At 39.1% G+C, this 17,832-nt stretch overlaps 1 protein-coding gene across 1 annotated transcript in view; it reads right to left on the bottom strand.

Annotated features, from left to right (window-relative positions):
* Window positions 1-16,567, bottom strand: part of USP25 (ubiquitin specific peptidase 25) — an 81,033-nt gene extending 64,466 nt beyond the window's left edge. Inside the window, exons 1-3 of the mRNA XM_010567632.1 lie at window positions 16,238-16,567; window positions 6,113-6,190; window positions 4,976-5,120 (exon numbers count right to left, since the gene is read on the bottom strand). Of these exons, the coding sequence (XP_010565934.1) occupies window positions 4,976-5,120; window positions 6,113-6,190; window positions 16,238-16,567 (553 nt within the window). The remainder of the gene's footprint in view (window positions 1-4,975; window positions 5,121-6,112; window positions 6,191-16,237) is intronic.
* Between the last annotated feature and the right edge of the window lie 1,265 nt (window positions 16,568-17,832).

Here is a 17,832-nt window from a genome sequence, read left to right on the forward strand (position 1 = left end):
AAGTAGCAATTGAACCCAGGCACAGGCAATAAAGCACCACAGCGATGCAACCGCTGGCACAGGGAGAGGAAAATGAGGGGCAGGCCTGATAGGTTCAATGGACAGATGCCAAGTATGGAAATTCAGCAGCAAGACTCCAATGTCAACACACCAACAACATAAAAAGAAAAAACTGAAGTTGAGACGACATCATTTTTGCTTATTACAAGCAGCGCTAAGCAAGATCCTACATTCTACCATCTGTTCTGTGATGTTAAATATCATGATGATCTTGGGCTCCTATGTGAAAATTTAAAGGAATTTAATTGGCTGTGTATGCCAATTTTGGTTAAAACTGGATGGAGGAAGAATACACAGCATCCCAGCAGCTACTTAGCCAACAGGTCCACTGATGAAAGGAGCTAGCAAACGTTGGCCACCACTGTCTCACAGGAACTTCCTCATCTCAGCTGCATTTACACTGTCCTAGGATAACACCTTAAACTGACGATTCTCCTAGTGACAGAGATGGGAAGGAGAGAGGTAGTCATGAAACAAAGGAACAAGTGAATCTGTAAGATGAAAGGACCACCTCAAGGTACAAGACTCCTGACATTCTGAAGCAGGGACCCTGCTATACCAAGCTGGAGACACTCCCAGGAACCTGGATGAAGATGACACAAATAATCCCTGAAATAGGAGGAAATGTCACAAAGTCACATAGCTATGTCCGAGTTAGGTAAGGTGACAGAAGAAATTAGTGTCCAGAAACAATAAAATGCACAGCTATAGAACGAAAACTGACTAGGACTTGTGCCAGGAAGGATCTGGGGGCTACAGCTGATTCATGTTCAACCTGCAACTCACATCACAGCATTGAAGAAAATATGAAGTGTTACATGAGGTATATTGTCAGAGTACTACACGGACACTTATAATCACCCATTTTTCTTAAGAACTCAGCTGAAGTCTTGGTTATTGTTTTGAGTGCCACAGGTCACAAAAAAGGCAGAACCATTAGAGAAGATCTAGAAGAGAGAAAAAGAATTGACAATAGGTATAGGAAATGCATCCAAAGACTTGGAAAGAATTTGGGCCGTTTAGTTTAGATCTGAGAAAAGTCTGAGGGTACATTATGATACACAGTCTTCGAGCATGCAACACTTCATCTAAGATAAAAGGAATGAAGTGTACTATAATCTCCACTGGGGTAGTAAAAAGAATGAAGAACTTAGCCTGAAGCAAGAGGGATTTAGGCAAGATATTAGGAGTCTAAAAGTAAGGACAGTGAAGCACCAAATCAAATGATTCTACAAACTTTTCAGAGTCTCTAAAACAAAATGTTTTTTAAGAAATATTACATAAACATCACTTCGGGAGGTTTTAGGTGCAGTTAAGCCTACCTCATTAGACAGGGTTGACTGAATGACTTCTGAAACCTATGTAAAAGCTCAAACTCTAAAACAGGAAGATATAAAAAGCCAGGTCCCCAGAAGTAATGAAGTCTACAACCCTCACGTTGGTGTGCATGACATTTTATAGTTACATTGTACTATGTCTTTATAAAGGGGCTTGAAACCTTTTGCTTCAGCTGTGGAATGTGCAATTGCAAAGACTAATAATTCAGTTTTTGTGAAAAAGAATTTTGAGTTTTCGAAAGAAGGGAAGGAGAGAATATGTCTTGACAGCTATTTCATTTGAAGACAATACAACTTTAAATACATGTCTTCTCTTCATTCTGCTGCTTCCTTTAACCCTTGGTTCTGCAAGTATCTCAAATAATAAGGAAATGGATATATGTTTAGCAATGCAACAGTTTTGTTGTGCAGCCATAGATGAAAATACACTGAATTACTTCAAATGGAAAAAAAAGGTTTCTAGAGAAATCAATAAAGTGAAAATATTGGAAAGTACTACTGCAGTGCCTAGGATTTATGCTACTCAGCAGAACATTAAAGTGATCTTAGCCTAAAAGGTGTCCATTTGTACACTGCAACCCTAATGCTTAAGCAGCTTCTGCTCACTAATAGATTGCAGGAAGGGGAAAAAAAAAATTCAAGAGTAACACCACCTTTGCAAAGGCATCAGATAATGCACACATCCCTCCTGATGTGAAAAAGCTACTCGCAGGTGCTTACACACACCATTTTGAACAGGCAAAAAAGCAAGCATCATGAATAACACTGTGCAAGTCAGCCTTTGCTTTTAAAGATGGAGTAAATTTTATGCAAACTCATTAATATTTTTGCAGCTGCTTAAGTGTTGCATTTGCTAATAAGAGAAATCAGGTTTCCTTATACCTCCTAACATACAGAAAGCAACTCTCAAACATCTGAATGACCACTGTCACTTATGGAAGAGCCAGTGCACAATCCAGGCTAATTGCTGATTGTTAAGGTATACATATACATTTTCATTTTACCCCTTAACTAAGTAACCATTTCAAAGAAATGTAGTCAGTCAAGCTGACAGAATACATTTGATATACCTTTATGCAAGGCTTACATTCAAAATCCTGTGTAAGTGGCTGGAGGTTTTCTGGGGCATAAAAGACAGTTCTGACATTTATCTGTAACTCTCTCATCCCCATTTTGGGTTACTTGGTGGGATCACAAAACTCGGTGACTCATAACATCGTAAGTTCCAAATGCACAGAGGTAGTTAAGCAGTAAGAAACAGTAAGGGTGAGTTATAATTATCTTCATGTAATTATACCCTTGTGGGATAGTAAAAGGGAGTCAAATTTGAAAGGCAAGATACTGTCAGCAACTAAGCATAGTTTCTGAGAATAGTGCTCTTTGCAGAAGAGAGTGTTGATGGTTGGAGCTATCATTGCTGAATATGTTTCCCATCTATGTCCACCCTTCCATTCTCTTCTCCCAAGTCATCTGCTGTCTTTCATTATACTCCCTCACATGACAGTACTTACTAAGGTAGGGCCCTGAAACTTGCCCATTTTAAATGTACTGCATTTTTTAAATTCATAATCAAAATAATTACAGCAAGCAGATCACAACAGAAGAACTGTAGGTTTCTGCAAGAAGCTTTCACTCCGTGGGGCGGTGGGGAGGTGCTCAATGATCAGACTGGTTTAGACTTTTGTTCTGCTGTAGGTGTTTAGCTCTTGCCCCATAAATCCTCCAGCATGAAGAAAAGTTGGCCAAGATGCCTTTACCTCATAACATGTTTTCAGTCTAAGTAAAACAACAAAGGCTGGGAAAGGCCTCTTATCTTTGTTGCAGTGAGGACCTGACCAGATATTAAAGATGTAAAAAAAAAAAAAAAAAAAAAATCTGTCTGCTTTTTCCACAGCAGTTTGTGCTTCTTGATTACTGGATTGTAGTGCTATATAACTGTAAGGAGTCTGGGTCTGCCTTCAGCCCTCTAGAAAAGAGAAGAGAATCTTGAAATTCAGCTTGGAATGTACAACTCAAAACTTACTTTTTTCAGTTTGACCATCAGTCATGGGTAATGTAGACACTGCAGGCTTGACTCTTCCCTCTCATATCCCTTGTCACCTCGTATCTTCAGTAAGGTTACATAGCACAGTAAGTGACAGCAAAACTAAATGCTTCTATTAATGGGATTGCTAATAAATCTAATTAAACACAGACGGCAAGAGAATCCAGCTTACTATTCCACTGCCATAGTAGATCTTCAGTACTGCAGCCTATGACAACAGTGGTAAGTTTGTTGAAAATATTCTCCATTTCCTCAATGTCAATTTTCTGACATTGAAAATTAAATACATGTGGGGTTTTGTGTGTGCTTTCTTTCCAAAGGAGGGAAAAGGGAAAAAAAAACAAAAAAAAAAACACAAAACCAAAACAAACCACCACCACTACCCCGACTTAGTAAGGGGATAATACAACTACCTACAATGCACTCAGGGTGTTTTAAACAGGGTTGCTAGTAATACCAAGGATTAAAATGCAGTTTTCAGATCTGAGATGTTGAGAATAAACTCATCTCTAAATTAAAAAAATAAAAAAAAAAAGATGGTTATGTCAAGATGCTAGAGACAAAGAGACAATTGTGCAACTGACAAGGAGATCTAACTAAACTTCTTTATAATGGTGCCACCATAGCCACCCCAATATTAGTGAAACGAAAAGGAAAAAAATCCTGCTGTGGGTGAAGCTAAATAATTCTACTTATTTAAGAAAAGCTACATAGACATACTACATACATGGTCAAACAATCAATATATAATTAAAATATTCTACATCTGTGTTTAGAATGTTGGAATGTAAATACAGTATCAAGAAACTCAGATTTTACAGCAATCAATCCCACTAAAAGGTTCCTTTGACTTTTTTCTTTCATGTTATTTCTCATATTTATTTGCAGAACACATTTAACATGTTTAACACACTTTTTCCCCCAATAAAAATAACTATGCACTTAAAGCAAAGGAATAGAACCTGCAAGGCTCAGAGAAATACAGGTTGTGGGATGTTCTGTATAAACTAAATAAAACTCTTTAAAATGAATATATTTAATGTTAATTTCACATATAAAATACCTACTCTTTTACTACAAAATGCACACCTAACTTCTCGGTTCTCCCTTTGGGAAAGTTATCCCTGTCAGGGAGAAGCTAGGCTTAAGCGTATTATGCTTCAGCATATTAAGACAGACATTCACAGACTCTTCTCCCATTTTATTTTATTTTATTTTGACAAAAGAGTAACCAGTTTTTGCCTTTAATAATTTACTGCACGACCCCAAAATAAATCCTGTAAGAGGAAAAAAAAAAAAGAGGAAAATATAAAAGCCCCAGTTATTCACCCTCTGATCAGCACCATACATACATGTAAAGGTGATGTTTAAGGATAGCTCCAAAAAAAAAAAATACACTGAAATAAGGAAAGAAAGAACACGTAATTATCTAAAAATTTTTAAGCAAGAATTATCAGCAGAAACAGTCATCTCACAGGCAAGTTTTTAGTTCCCTTGCCTTTAAACTAAACTTACAAAAAGAAAAAATACCTACTGGTGTCTGCCTGGCTGCCCACGCTGATGTATCTGTCATTTCCAGGAAGGGCTGTTTGATAGTAAGTTGCCTCCTCTAACTGGGGAACCTTGGCATTCTTCGCAGTGAGAAAAGCCACAGCCAACTCCAGATTACCATTGCTGTCCTTTAAGCATCAACAAAACAAGAAGTGAGAGTCCCCTTACCCTTTTTTGATTTTTCTTAACAGCAAAGGACAACAATACAAGCAATTTGTAAGATCAATGACACATTGTATTTTCAGGTGACATACTGGTTAGAAAAGAAAGTTTCCAAACTTGACATATTCTGCATACCTCTCTATTTTTAACCAAAATAAAGATAAAACATCTTATAAAAATTTAATTTGGAAGAATTCCACTTATTTCAGAAAAAAAAAATTAAAGGTCTTGTAGTGTAGGTCAACCCCTCAACAAGCATAATCAGCACACTCTCAATGGACTTCAATAGCAGTCAGCTGAATTCTTCTGAAGATCTACCATTCCATTTTTAAAGCCAGAAATACTGGCTTTCGAGGGGCAGTTGTGAACAAGTGTATGTATGTATACACATATACATATATATTTGGGGAAGCAGAACACAGAGAGACCTGCCATTCTTTACTTGCATCAAAGAAATCTTCTGTGCTGTGAAAGAATTTACAATGGTTGAAAAATAAAAAAAACAGTGAAACAATAGCAAATTAGCAAAGGGTGGCAAGTTCAAGGAGAATTCTTCATTCTACATACTGAGCAGGACCTGTTCATGATAGAAAACTTAACTACACCTTGACAAAAAAACAACACTTAACTCATCAGGAGTTGACCAGCTGTAGTAGCACCAAGGTATCTCAAAACACTTTAGCCAAAGGTTTAAGACAAGTCATACTATTCCTGTCTTTTCATTTTTGAACACCAGATTAATTTTTATGTCAGTACCAAAACAGATCAAGATTCCTTCTAAAGTGAACAAACCATCATTATTAGCTTTTTTCCCCCCCGAAACAAATCTAAAAAAGTATTCAAGTTGGAAATGGAAGGGAAGGAAGGGAAGATTAGAGAAAGAAAGGGTAGGGTTTATGGCTTTCACAGGCACTTAAGATGTATACATTCAGCTATAAGTCAGACACATCCATCTTACCTTCAGTGCCTGTTGTAGTACCTGGATGTCATTGATACCAGTGATCTCCCTTAGCTGATTTAAAAATGTTTGCTGGTGCTAAAAACAAAAACAGACAATCAAAATAAGGTAAGAGCCAAATAACAGCAAAACCAATTACTTACAGAGTATGCTTCTCTACAAACATTTATCTCCATATAAGCTTTATGCACCACAAAGGCATAGAGCCCTTGTTATTTAAGTTTGGTTTTGTTTCTTCAACTTGGGCACTTTTATTTCCCATATGTAATGGTTTTGTTTGGTTGGGTTTGGGTTTTGGGGGGCGGGGGGTATTAAAAAAAAAAAAAATTGATGACGGGCAAGCTTATGCAACGTGGGTTTAAGGAACCTATATAAAGCTGCAATTGGCCCTCCTAAACAAATAAAACTCCATAGCTTGGTGTTCAAAGGCAGTAGGGGGAATAGTTGACTGAATTCCCACCAAAACCACCAACTCCCAATTATTCTCAACCCTGCTATTTCCTTAACATACATAATTCCCAGCCATTCCAACCTCAAAAACTAAGAAATTCATCTTTACTGATCATCTAGGTGTTTTAAGAGAAATAGCCTAAAAACATCCACGCAAAACAGAGTTTCTTGAGACTAAAGCAAAACCTTAGGAATTTGTCTTAACCACCTTCCTAGACCAGTTGAATCCATCTCTCCCCATCACAACATCAGTCAGCATCCATGACTGAGTTTAAAGTAACACTTGGAGTTAGAAAAGAATAAAAGGTTCCAGGTCTCAAAGATTCACTTCATAAGAATTTTGAGGCTTTTTTTTTTTTTTAATGAAAATCTGGTCCCATTCCTGTTTAGAGCCAACAGATGATTCCCTCCACTCATGCTCAGATACCACATCACAAAAGCAAAAAGCAGGCACTAGACTGGAACAATCCTTGAACTTCAGTTAACCATTAAAACCATCTTAACCATTAAACCCATGAAAATACAGAGGACTGACCGTTGTTCCATACTAACAAATTCCATGCTTCCTTTGGCAGATCAGAAAAGGAGAAAGATTAGTGGTATTTGCAAGTGGCTTTTCTTTTTTATTGTTTGCCCACCACATCCTGAATTCAAAACAATAATTTCATCTATAAAAGAGAAGATTTTGTAAAGTACAGGGTTTTGTTTGCTAGACAAAAAGCATATTTCCTATCAGTGACAAAGAAACATTCTCATGTTACTCTCCAAATTCAATTAAAAAAACCAACTATAATTGTCTTGCGGCTACTGCTAAAATACTTCTCTTTAAAAATAATTATTTGGAATCAAATATTCAAATACCCTTATTCTCTCCTTATCGCAGCTTTGTATAGAGGAGGAAATTAAGAGCTGCATGAATGCTGAATTCCCCAGTGTGAAATTAACCTGGCAGGCACTACTTCATGCCCTAATAAGTTGAAATAGAAGGCGTATAGTTCAGGATGTTTATGAATTACATACACAATCTTCCCTTCATTTATGATCCTAAGGGACACTGCTAACAATCCAATTTGCCTTTTTTTTTTCCTTTTCTTTTTAAAAATCCTGCTATTGGCACAAGAAAAGTGAAGTGATGCAGGAAAACAAACTCCCACTCTATCCCCATCCCTCACCCCCTCATTTGTTACTCTGTGCATTTAATAGCACTGTACAAAGGCAGGACTTGTTTCCCCTATAAAGTTGCTTTCCTGCCCCTGGGTCTGGCAAGAGGGAAAGAAAAGAAATAGAGTATTTGGGAAAAGTAATTACAACAGCATTAAAACTGGCAGGAGCAATTCAAGGGCAGTGCATGGCAGCAAAATGGATTTATTTTTTTATTTGCTACCAACGTGATGGTTGATAAAATAGTTTCAGTAGAAATTATTATAACAAGTTATAAAAGATTTCTGTATCTTCCACAATATATACAACACTTGGAAAGGCTGACTGGAGGATATTCATTGTTCACAGAGATTGGGAAGACAGAAGGGACATAGTTTACCAAGAAACAATCTCTTAGCAGTTCAAAATATTGGCTGTTAATTTATGAGCACAGCTGTGACTTATAAACCTAGACATCTGTAGTTTATATCCAGATTTCAGTATTTCAGTGTAAAGCTGTGGTTCGAGGCCCCCTTCCCAAGGACATACACATTCAGCAGATCAGAACCAGGCCCAGAGATGCTCCTTTCTCATCAAGAAATGATTTAAGTACCTAAATATACTTTTTTAAGGCCAAGAGTTTAAGGCACTTGACTCCAAAATTTCTAACTGGTAATTAAGTGAACAACACAGAGTCCATAAGCATCCTAGTTACAAGTGACAGAAATTAAGAGGAAAATTAACAGTTATCCTGAACACCTCAAATGGAGCTGAGCTGCTTTGGGGCCACAAACATACGTTTAGACATTACTGGCTTTTCGGGTAAATGTGGACAAGCTGCCATTGATCTCTAATTGAGTTATTTCAAATCACACAGAAGTTAAAGAATGACAATACACTTCCCTTCCTAGAAGGAGGAGGAAAAAGATAAAAACGAAGCAACAAAAAAAGTATAATTCAAATTTTCCACTTGATCAATGTGTTCTCTTAATACCTTCCAATAGACTAACAAGTCTTCAGAAACAATTCTGAAACTGCATAAGGCAGCTAAAAACTCCTTAACATACCATTCAACAGGTGGCCTTCTCTTCTATGCATTCACCATTTCCCCTCATCCTCTCGAATCTGACATAACTGCATCATCTTTACTATGTACAGACTTTCTTGGAGCTGCATGTTTAACTTTGCCTTTATTCTCCTTTACTGTTATATCAACAATATGTTATCACGCATAAAACTGTATTAACACAGGTAATTCTATTTCTTTTCATTACAAATGACAGTGCAGGCAACTGCTATCAAACCCTTTCCTCATTCATTAATTGGGGGCGAGATCCAATTTTCTTTTTGCTTTTCTTTTCACTTAAGAAGTTTACGAAACACAATTGTACCCACATTCAGAGAGCTGGTATTATTTAATTCTTGATGTCACTTTAATTTAGTGCATCTGTACTAGACTGCAAAAGTCAAAACGGGTAAAGTTTATTTGTTTTGAATTATATTCCTTTAGTACAGGCTATTGGGGCATATGGGATGATTTTAAAAAAAAGATTTTATTTTACTCTTACCCATGACTGAAGTTTGGAGATCAATTTCTAATGCAACTGTTAAACGATTAAGTCTCTTCTGTACCATAACTAATATTTAATACAATACTTAGGACAGACTTCTACATACAAAGGAACCCACCCTTCTTACTCTTATTAATGCTCCTTCTGATTACATCTACCCTAGAAACTTCACTTTTCCTGGAGCTTGGGCTAACTTGAGCTGAAGTAACTGTAACATACAGACCCTCAAATGTCCACAAACACTAATGTAGATATTCCAAACAATTACAATCCTAATTCACTCAAAGGCTTACCAAAAATACCCAAAAGAGCTCACCCTACACTACAGCAAAAACTAAAAAACAAAGACGGTAGCATACAAGTATTTACAGGTGTCTGAAGCATCTACACTAGCGTATATTAATTAAATCAGGTCAGTGAGGGATGATTCAGAACACAACTAGCAGTCCTAACATAAAAAGTTGCTGTCTTTTTTCAAACACATCTCTTCCCTGATTACCTGTTTTTCCCAACCTTGCAATAGTAGAGATTCAAATTCTGAATTATAACTCACTGTACTTTAATTCAATTTAATAAGCAACCCCTCTCTTCAAATGCAGCTCCGAAAAGATTATTCCAATGCAACCAGGTGCAACTACTGGTGCTAAGAAATCCACTTAAATTCTTTTGGATCCTGTTTGCCTGCACCCACTTCTGTTTGCCACCCTTTCCTCAAATTTACATGACAGATTCCATAGTTTATCTATAGCACAGATCCTCCAGTTTATCAAGTCAAGACTCCACCTATATCTACAGTGCAGCACCAAATGTGTTACATTGTATATGCACTATGCACACATACATACAACACATACGCACATACTCCATGTAGCTTGAATTGCATTTGACTCGACTCTAAAAAGGCTCCAGGACTTGGTCTACAAACATCAGGTTCTGCTGGTGCAACCACTACAGGGTAACCCAAATCCTTGGCCAGACAAAGGAGATGGTCCTCCGATGCTACAGCTGCCCTGAGATCCAGCTGCTCACACCCCTCAGTCCCAACGCATCACAACACAATCGGTTCCACAAGGCTTTCATGCACAAGCTATTCCCAGCCTTCCCCCTTCCTCTGGCTCCCCGAGGTATGCAGTATGTATCACCAGGCTTTCAGCTCTTGGAAGATTTTAACTAACAGGAAATTCTCCCATTTTCCTGGATGGAAGCCAAAATTTGTATAGTAGGAATGCATGCCCTTATTTCCAATTCTCTCCTTTTTCAGCCATCCCTCCCTTCCTCTCAGGAAATGCCCAATTAAGATTATCTGGTTTATAACTTCACACAATAGCACATTCAGTAGCTGTGCCAGTGCTAGTGAAGCAGAAAAGGATCTACACTATTATCTGCTTAGGGAGGTATTGTGCCCAAATTAGTTCCACGACAGTACTGTAAACTCTGATAACTTATCAAAATCAGAGCAAAAAGCTAAGTTACACAAATGCTTTTATGGACAAAGTAAATCTCACAGGTTGGCTAATTCTGAATTATACTGCAGATAAGTTTTGGGGAAAAAAAATTAGACACCTTTTGAGGTGTTTGTTTTCTCATCTCTGTAGCTTCTGAAGAAGTACATGTAAGCTTAGGCTTTATTCATAGCACCATCCAAATATTTGTATTTGCAACACCAGCACTTTCAAACTTAGAAGAGAAAACAACCCTCTTCAGTTTCCAAGCACAGAAAAAGTTGTATATTTAGTAATAAATGCGATGATCTAACCACTACCAGGAGAAAACAGGGCCTACTGCCTCACTACACAGTTCATTTAAATAGTACATAATGAGAATGAACTATGGGAATCCCTTCCTTCTCAAGGCATGAATACTTGTACTAGAGACAAAAAAGAAAGAGCAGAAAAAATGCAAATGAGGGAACAGCATCTTGACTCAGTCCCTCCACACAAAACTCACTTTACTTTTCAGTGCAACACTGATTTATAAGAGCTATTTGTTGGAGGAAAACCCAAATGACATTGCACAAAATATTTTAAAGACCTTTCTAATGTAACCTGAGCTGCAGAGGACCTGCTAATGGTACCGTTTCCGGACAAGTAGCCAATAAGCCAGTTTCCTCGTATGATGTTGCTGTAATGAGAAGAACACTGAGAGATTAGAGGAATGTAATCCCCTATAAAAAGGCTTTAAGTTTTTGCTACAAACAAATAAACAAAAAATAGTTAATGTACAAAGGACGAGCATACTAAAGACCCTCAATTACTACTGTGAATGTCATTTTCTGCCACATTAATCATATCTCCCAGGAACAGTTAAAAGGCCCACATACACTGCTGAGCATTACAGCTTCTAGCAACACAGATACATTAACCATCTTCTAAATAAGCTGTTGCTCAGGTTCCAAAGAGGCAAATAAAAACTAACTCATTCCATGAAGATACCAAGTTGAAACACAGGGAAAACACACAGTCAACTCCAGAAGGCTTTGCTGCATGTCTTTGCTCTCACTATCTCTGTCCTCAAGATTTTTCTGCGTGTGTGTGTGTGTGCAGAATAAACATACATATATAAATATGTAAATTTAGAAGTGGGTATATGTATACATATATTTTTAAAAGCAGTATTTTACTAATGCAAAGACCAAGTTAAATCTCTGCACTGGCTTTAGGGTGTTCATTCTTACAGTACCTCCTAAAGCATAGCAGAATTAGATTCCCTTGCCTGGTATCTGCTAACTGGGTTTCCTTTTGTTCAGTCATGAAAAGAGAAACCCCTTACACGACATTGTATCCTCTAAGAAAGTAGGTAAAGATACATTTTTATACACACACAAATGCAAAATGCATCTCAGCTTTGGCTTGGACAAAATCACTTGTGGAGAGCAAAGGACGTGCACAGAGACTGCAGATTTTCAGTCCAGGACTCCTCTGCGCAGACTGCCAAACCTGCCAATTACAGCAGCAGCCTGTGCAAAGTGCGTAATTATCCACCTGCAACTGGACTGAGAGCAAACTTACTTCAAGGAAGCAAAAGGACACACTGTATAGCAGTAACTTTCAGCCAACCACAGCCTGGACCAAATAGAAGTTTAATGGGGAAAAGGCTTGAGTCCATTACTTACATGCATACAGTCCTCCCTGAAAAATTAAAGGAAGGATCCTACTTAATCATAGCGTTATATAACCTACATTCATCATAAGCAAACACTTGAAATACTCTTACCACATTTCCATACTGTTTCCATGAACAATAACAAAGTTGTACTACTTCAACTGAAAAGGCTTTAAAGATGTGACTTTCCAATGAATTTCAAGATTTGATATTAAGGATTCTGCACAATATGAGAGCATGCATTCATGTAAACACTCACTATTCTGAGCCTCATATGTGCCCCCCCCCAATAAAAAAGTCTCAATTACTCTCAACATAAAACACTTAAATTTATTTTAATTCAAGTTAATATTTAAACTTTTTGAAATGAAACTTTTAAAGAGAGGCTTGAGGTGTTTGGTTTGTATTTACTAACACTAAATATAAGGCAAACCCACCTCTGATAGTTACACACATTTACAAAAAAACCAGAAGTTAAATGTGAACCAAATCACCACTTAACATGGGGAATACTCTTGCAATGAGCAGGAAACCCTGTCAGTTCACAGGGGGAAAGTCTGTGACTTTCCAAACTATTCCACCCATAGGCAGGAAAAGTGGCTTCACACCCTTTCTTCCATGTTCAGATGGACAGCACAGAGAAGGAATGAGACCCTACAGCCAGATTTCTTACACGGGGCATAGAAGACTAAAGCAAGGGAGAAGCACCACCTTATTATATGGATCTTCCTAGGCAAATTTCAGGGTGCTAAAGAATTGGAGTAATAATGCAGCTGGAAAAGGCACCACTGAGTACCTACATACAACAACATGGAGAACATTCAGAAAGCAACAGAAACACACTTCCTTAAACGCGTTTAGTGGATTTTGTCTCCTTTTCCCTCTGGCCACAGAAGGACTGAAACGCAGCCCTGGACTCCAACTTGATTGCCCTGCAGGTCTATTGCCTGGATTACAACTAAACATGCTCAGTTTATATTGCCAAGAGATTCGGTTTTCCCCAATAGAAAAAAACAAAACAACAACAACAAAAGCAGTGGCTGAAGGCAATATGAGTAGTCATTATAAAGACAAAGCAAGACCAAACACTAGGAAGGCAGCAAAGCCCTTTAAACTAACTTACCAGAACATGGTAATAAACGGTGTGATCTACAACCGAAGTGTGAACTGGCTCAAAAATCTTGTCATTTCCATCAATGCAACATCGTTTAAAACCAATCCTCCAAACCAAAACAGGAACAAACAATAGAAATGTAACTGAAGTTCTATCTTAAAATTAGTCTATGAACCGATTTATGAACACTGTTGCTTGAGTGAAGAAGCATGTAAAGAATTGCTTAGTTCCACATTTCTAGCTCTTACTGATAACTACTCCTAAACAAGCTTCAGTGACAGGCTGATAAGCAAGAACGGATAGCAGCCTTAGTACTTACTGAAAACATAAAAGGTGTCAGAAATGAAAAATTATTGAGAGTTTTGAGGTCTGTGTGTTTTAAACCACCATCATGATTTCTCACACCCTGCTCAGTACGATAGCAAGCTTCCCAATAGTAATGATGGCACCTCTAAAAATTAATTAATTACGATAAAACCAATGAGATCTTTAGTTTCATTTAACTAGATGCAAGTTAAACTTCAGGTTGTATTCACTGGAATGGCCATGGGAAAATTTGCTTCACAAAAATCGCTTTTGATTCTTACACACGCCAATAACTGTGACAGTAATTAGCAAAAGTATCTCTGCTCCAATCCAACTCTGATGGGTGATTAGAGTTACTGGTGGCAACAAGGGGTCTTTCAAAGCACCAGCACGTGTTATCTGTAAACTACATATAAAATTCAGAAGGATTCCTCTGAGAGCCCACCCATGGGCAACAGCTGGGCAGTGTCACATCCCAGTGGCACACTCCAGCCTCGGTTCATATCCCAGTCCCACCTCAATGTGTTCCAACCCCAGCATCAAGAGAGCTGCCAACAGGGTGCACAAGCCACAGCAAATCAAAGCCAGCGGGTTCAGTGATAGGTGACATTATACAGATAGAAAGGAGAAGGAGGCTGGAGGATGATAGATACAGAACGAACTGTGTGTGTATATAAATATACACACATATTTTCCAATCACTCCTGGCTACTTTCTGTTGTAAAAGTTTCCTTCTTAATTTTTTTCTTCTGTTCATAGACATTTACCATCATGCCTAAACACTAAATTTTAAAGTCTCTGCCCAGGTAGTATCACCAAGACACAAGCTTTCTCCTCACAGGAAAGACTATTGCCCAGGATATCATAATTACAGGAAAGACTATTGCCCAGGCTATCATAATTTCACTGTAGCAGCTATTAAAAACACCCTCGAGTGTCTTTTAAACAATTAATGAAATCTTGTCTTGCTGAGGTCTAAAACAATGCTCCAAAGATCCACAATTTAACTTCTCACTTTGAGTTATTTTCCTTTGCATTCCAGTCACAGTTTAACCCATCACGCCAAACACAAGCTATTCTGGCTCACATTTGAGGCCGTTCACAGTCCTTTCATTACCTATTTATTATCTGTCACTGAAAGGCTAAGATCTACCTCTCAACTTGAGAGGGCAGTCCTGCTAGCCCATTCAAGTGTTTAGCTTTTTTATGTTGGGGTTTTTTTCCAAATAGCCATCATAATCTCACCCTGCTCTGCACAATACGGAGGAGCTCACAAGAAAACAATATCAAGCTAGCCACTTCGTTCTCCTCACTCTGCCGTTATGATAAAGAGGACAACTCTAGGAACAAACAAACCAACTCTGGAAGCTGCAAGAGTCCTCAGATCGGTGGCATTCCAGTCTCTGCAATACTTGCAAACAATAAAGTTTAAAGGGGCTGTCAGACCACAAGCTGCTTCTGATTCATCAGCTGTCCTTCCCAGGCTGTAGCTCCTGCCACCGCTGGACAGCCGAGGCTGGCGTTGCCAGATGCCACCTGCTCTGGCCACGAGCCACTCCTCCCTTTGAGCCAGCACTGCCACTTGCCTGAACCTCCAGCAAGCCAGCGCAGGCTCTCAATAAACCATCAGAAAGCTGCTCCTTGCTTTAAATTAATTTTCTGCTGACTTAGTGAGAGCCAGGGGTGGGATAAGGGAGAGGACAAGACCAAGGCTGCACCTTTTTCCACTGGATTAAACTGTTGTGGAGCAGCAGCCTTATGAAAATGGGTTGTTTCTCTGCCTTTATTTTAATGCTATTTTTATACAGTGAGGGAAATCAAGGGGGGGAAAAAGCCTCTCAGAGTCCTCGTCCTACTTAGGGACTATTGCACAAAACCTACTCAAACAAGAGATTAATATAAAATTCATAGAGGATTATAAATAATATAAATATAATTTGAATATAAAATTCAACGGGGGTCTGATGCTCCTGGTGGGTCTCAGTGGTCAAAGCCACACACCACACAAAAGAACGCACACACTTAGGCCCACTCCAGCAGGCGCTGAAACCCTGTACGCTGTGCTCCGCTCCCTGGTTTAGGTGTTCACATCCAGAAAGATCTCATTTACTGCAACTGCTAATGGCACAAGTGTCAAAGATCCCACCTCACCTCAAACAACTCCGCTATACGCCCTGGGTAAGCGATACCAGGGAAGATTTCACAAACAATTTTTCCACACAAAATTCAGAATAGTACAGCATGGAAATCCTAAATGAAAGTTAAATTGCACTTTTTAAGACAGGCCTGTATTACAAAGAGTCCACGGTATTCAATAGCAGGGACACATCTGGGCAAAAAGCTCAGCTGTCTGTCTTGAATAGAAAGAAAGAAAGAAAGAAAACAGAAAGCCTTTCAACATGAGCTTTGCCGTTTAGTCCGATTAAAAAAAAAAATACTAACCTCACTTCCTGAAGAAATGGGCCTGGTGCTCACAAGCATGTATGTGCCCTCCTGTCTCTCGAGAGCAGCAGCCCTGGCCACCTCCAGCAGCCTGGCTGACCCCAGGGCTCCCCAACACCCTCGGCAGCACCCACCTCCCCCCTTGGGGGTCCCGGGGGCTGCACCTGGCAGCTCGGCCAGCCGGCCCATAGCTCCCAATCGCACTGCCTGCTCCTGCCCGCCACTGCCCGGGCCAAGAGAGATCAGGTGAGAGGACACAGCAGCTGGGGATGGAATGCGGAGGGGAGCACCTCCACCCCGCTGCAGCGAGGTCTTCAGAGGGAAGCTCATCCTGCAGCCTCAACAGATCACCCCCTCCCCAACTTTTAACCTGAGGTGCATTATGAGATGAAATTCCATCAGAAAAGTCAGGCACCTTTATTTGCAGCATTCAGTAAAGTTATTTACTAGCTTATCCTGCCCCCCTACTAATCACTTAAAAAGGAATCCTGTGAAGAGACACACATTGTTAGCTGGGGGGGGGCGGGTATTAAATAAACAAACTCTGCAGAAGAACAAGATTACAGATCACAGTAAATCACCTAAAATCCAGGGCAGTACTTAACAGGTTGCCTGCAAAGTGCTGGGTTTCTGACAGCAGTTCCAGCTTCTCCAGCAAGACAGCCTTTCCTGGGTCAAGCACCAGGAAGCCACCGGCATGTGCTGTGTCCCTGCAGGAAGGCCACCGCAACACCATGGACAGTCGGCCTGTGAAGGGCAGCAAGCAGCTTTCATTTTCATTAGGTAATAACCTCAACGGACGCAGATGGTATTAGAATTAAAATGAACCTCAAACACAACAGAGGTATAGTATTTAAAGATGTGTTGAGATTTTCACCAGTATATCAGCATATACTTTTACTACCTCACAATTAAAGAAATAGTAAATTCATCAGTACACTCCACAGAGGGCAACTGAAATTTTCCAGGCCGTTTTCTCTCAAGGAGAAAGACAAGACAATCTTGAGAATCCTTGGGTATTTTTTTTAATGGACTTTGAATTACCTGATTTTGAAATGCACATTTGCCTCAGCTCCCACAGAAAGCTGAACTTGTTATATTCTAATATCAGGACGTGGTCTCAAGAAACTTATGACAACTTTGTTTTATAACTGCTATTTGTTATAACTTAGTCCTATCAGTCTTCCCTGTCTCGGCGGTGTTGTGGCAATATCATCAGTAGTGACTTTCTGCCATTCTTCATCACCACACACCTATGTGAAACTTCATAGGCTGACTTAAGGAAAAGGGGTATGAAAGACTCCTCTAAAGAGTTCACATTTTTGAAAAATAATTTGAAACATACAGAAATTTAAATTCTGTGCTGCCTTCCTAGCAGCAGCATTATGCCAACATGTTCCCCCATCAAACAATAGATAATAAACTCCAACAGCAAAATGTTCAACCCTTTTCTACTCAGTAAGGTCACAAAGCAACAGTCTTCAGCATCTTTGCTGGGGATAGCAGGCAGCTGCAAACTCCTTCCCCAGTCTATAACAACGCAGCAGAGCCTGTATGCTGCACACACAACCCCCACCCAGTACTAGGAGGTAGGT

The sequence above is a fragment of the Haliaeetus leucocephalus genome, unplaced genomic scaffold, assembly GCF_000737465.1.
Source record: "Haliaeetus leucocephalus isolate CR32 unplaced genomic scaffold, Haliaeetus_leucocephalus-4.0 Scaffold228, whole genome shotgun sequence".
NCBI lineage: Eukaryota > Metazoa > Chordata > Aves > Accipitriformes > Accipitridae > Haliaeetus > Haliaeetus leucocephalus.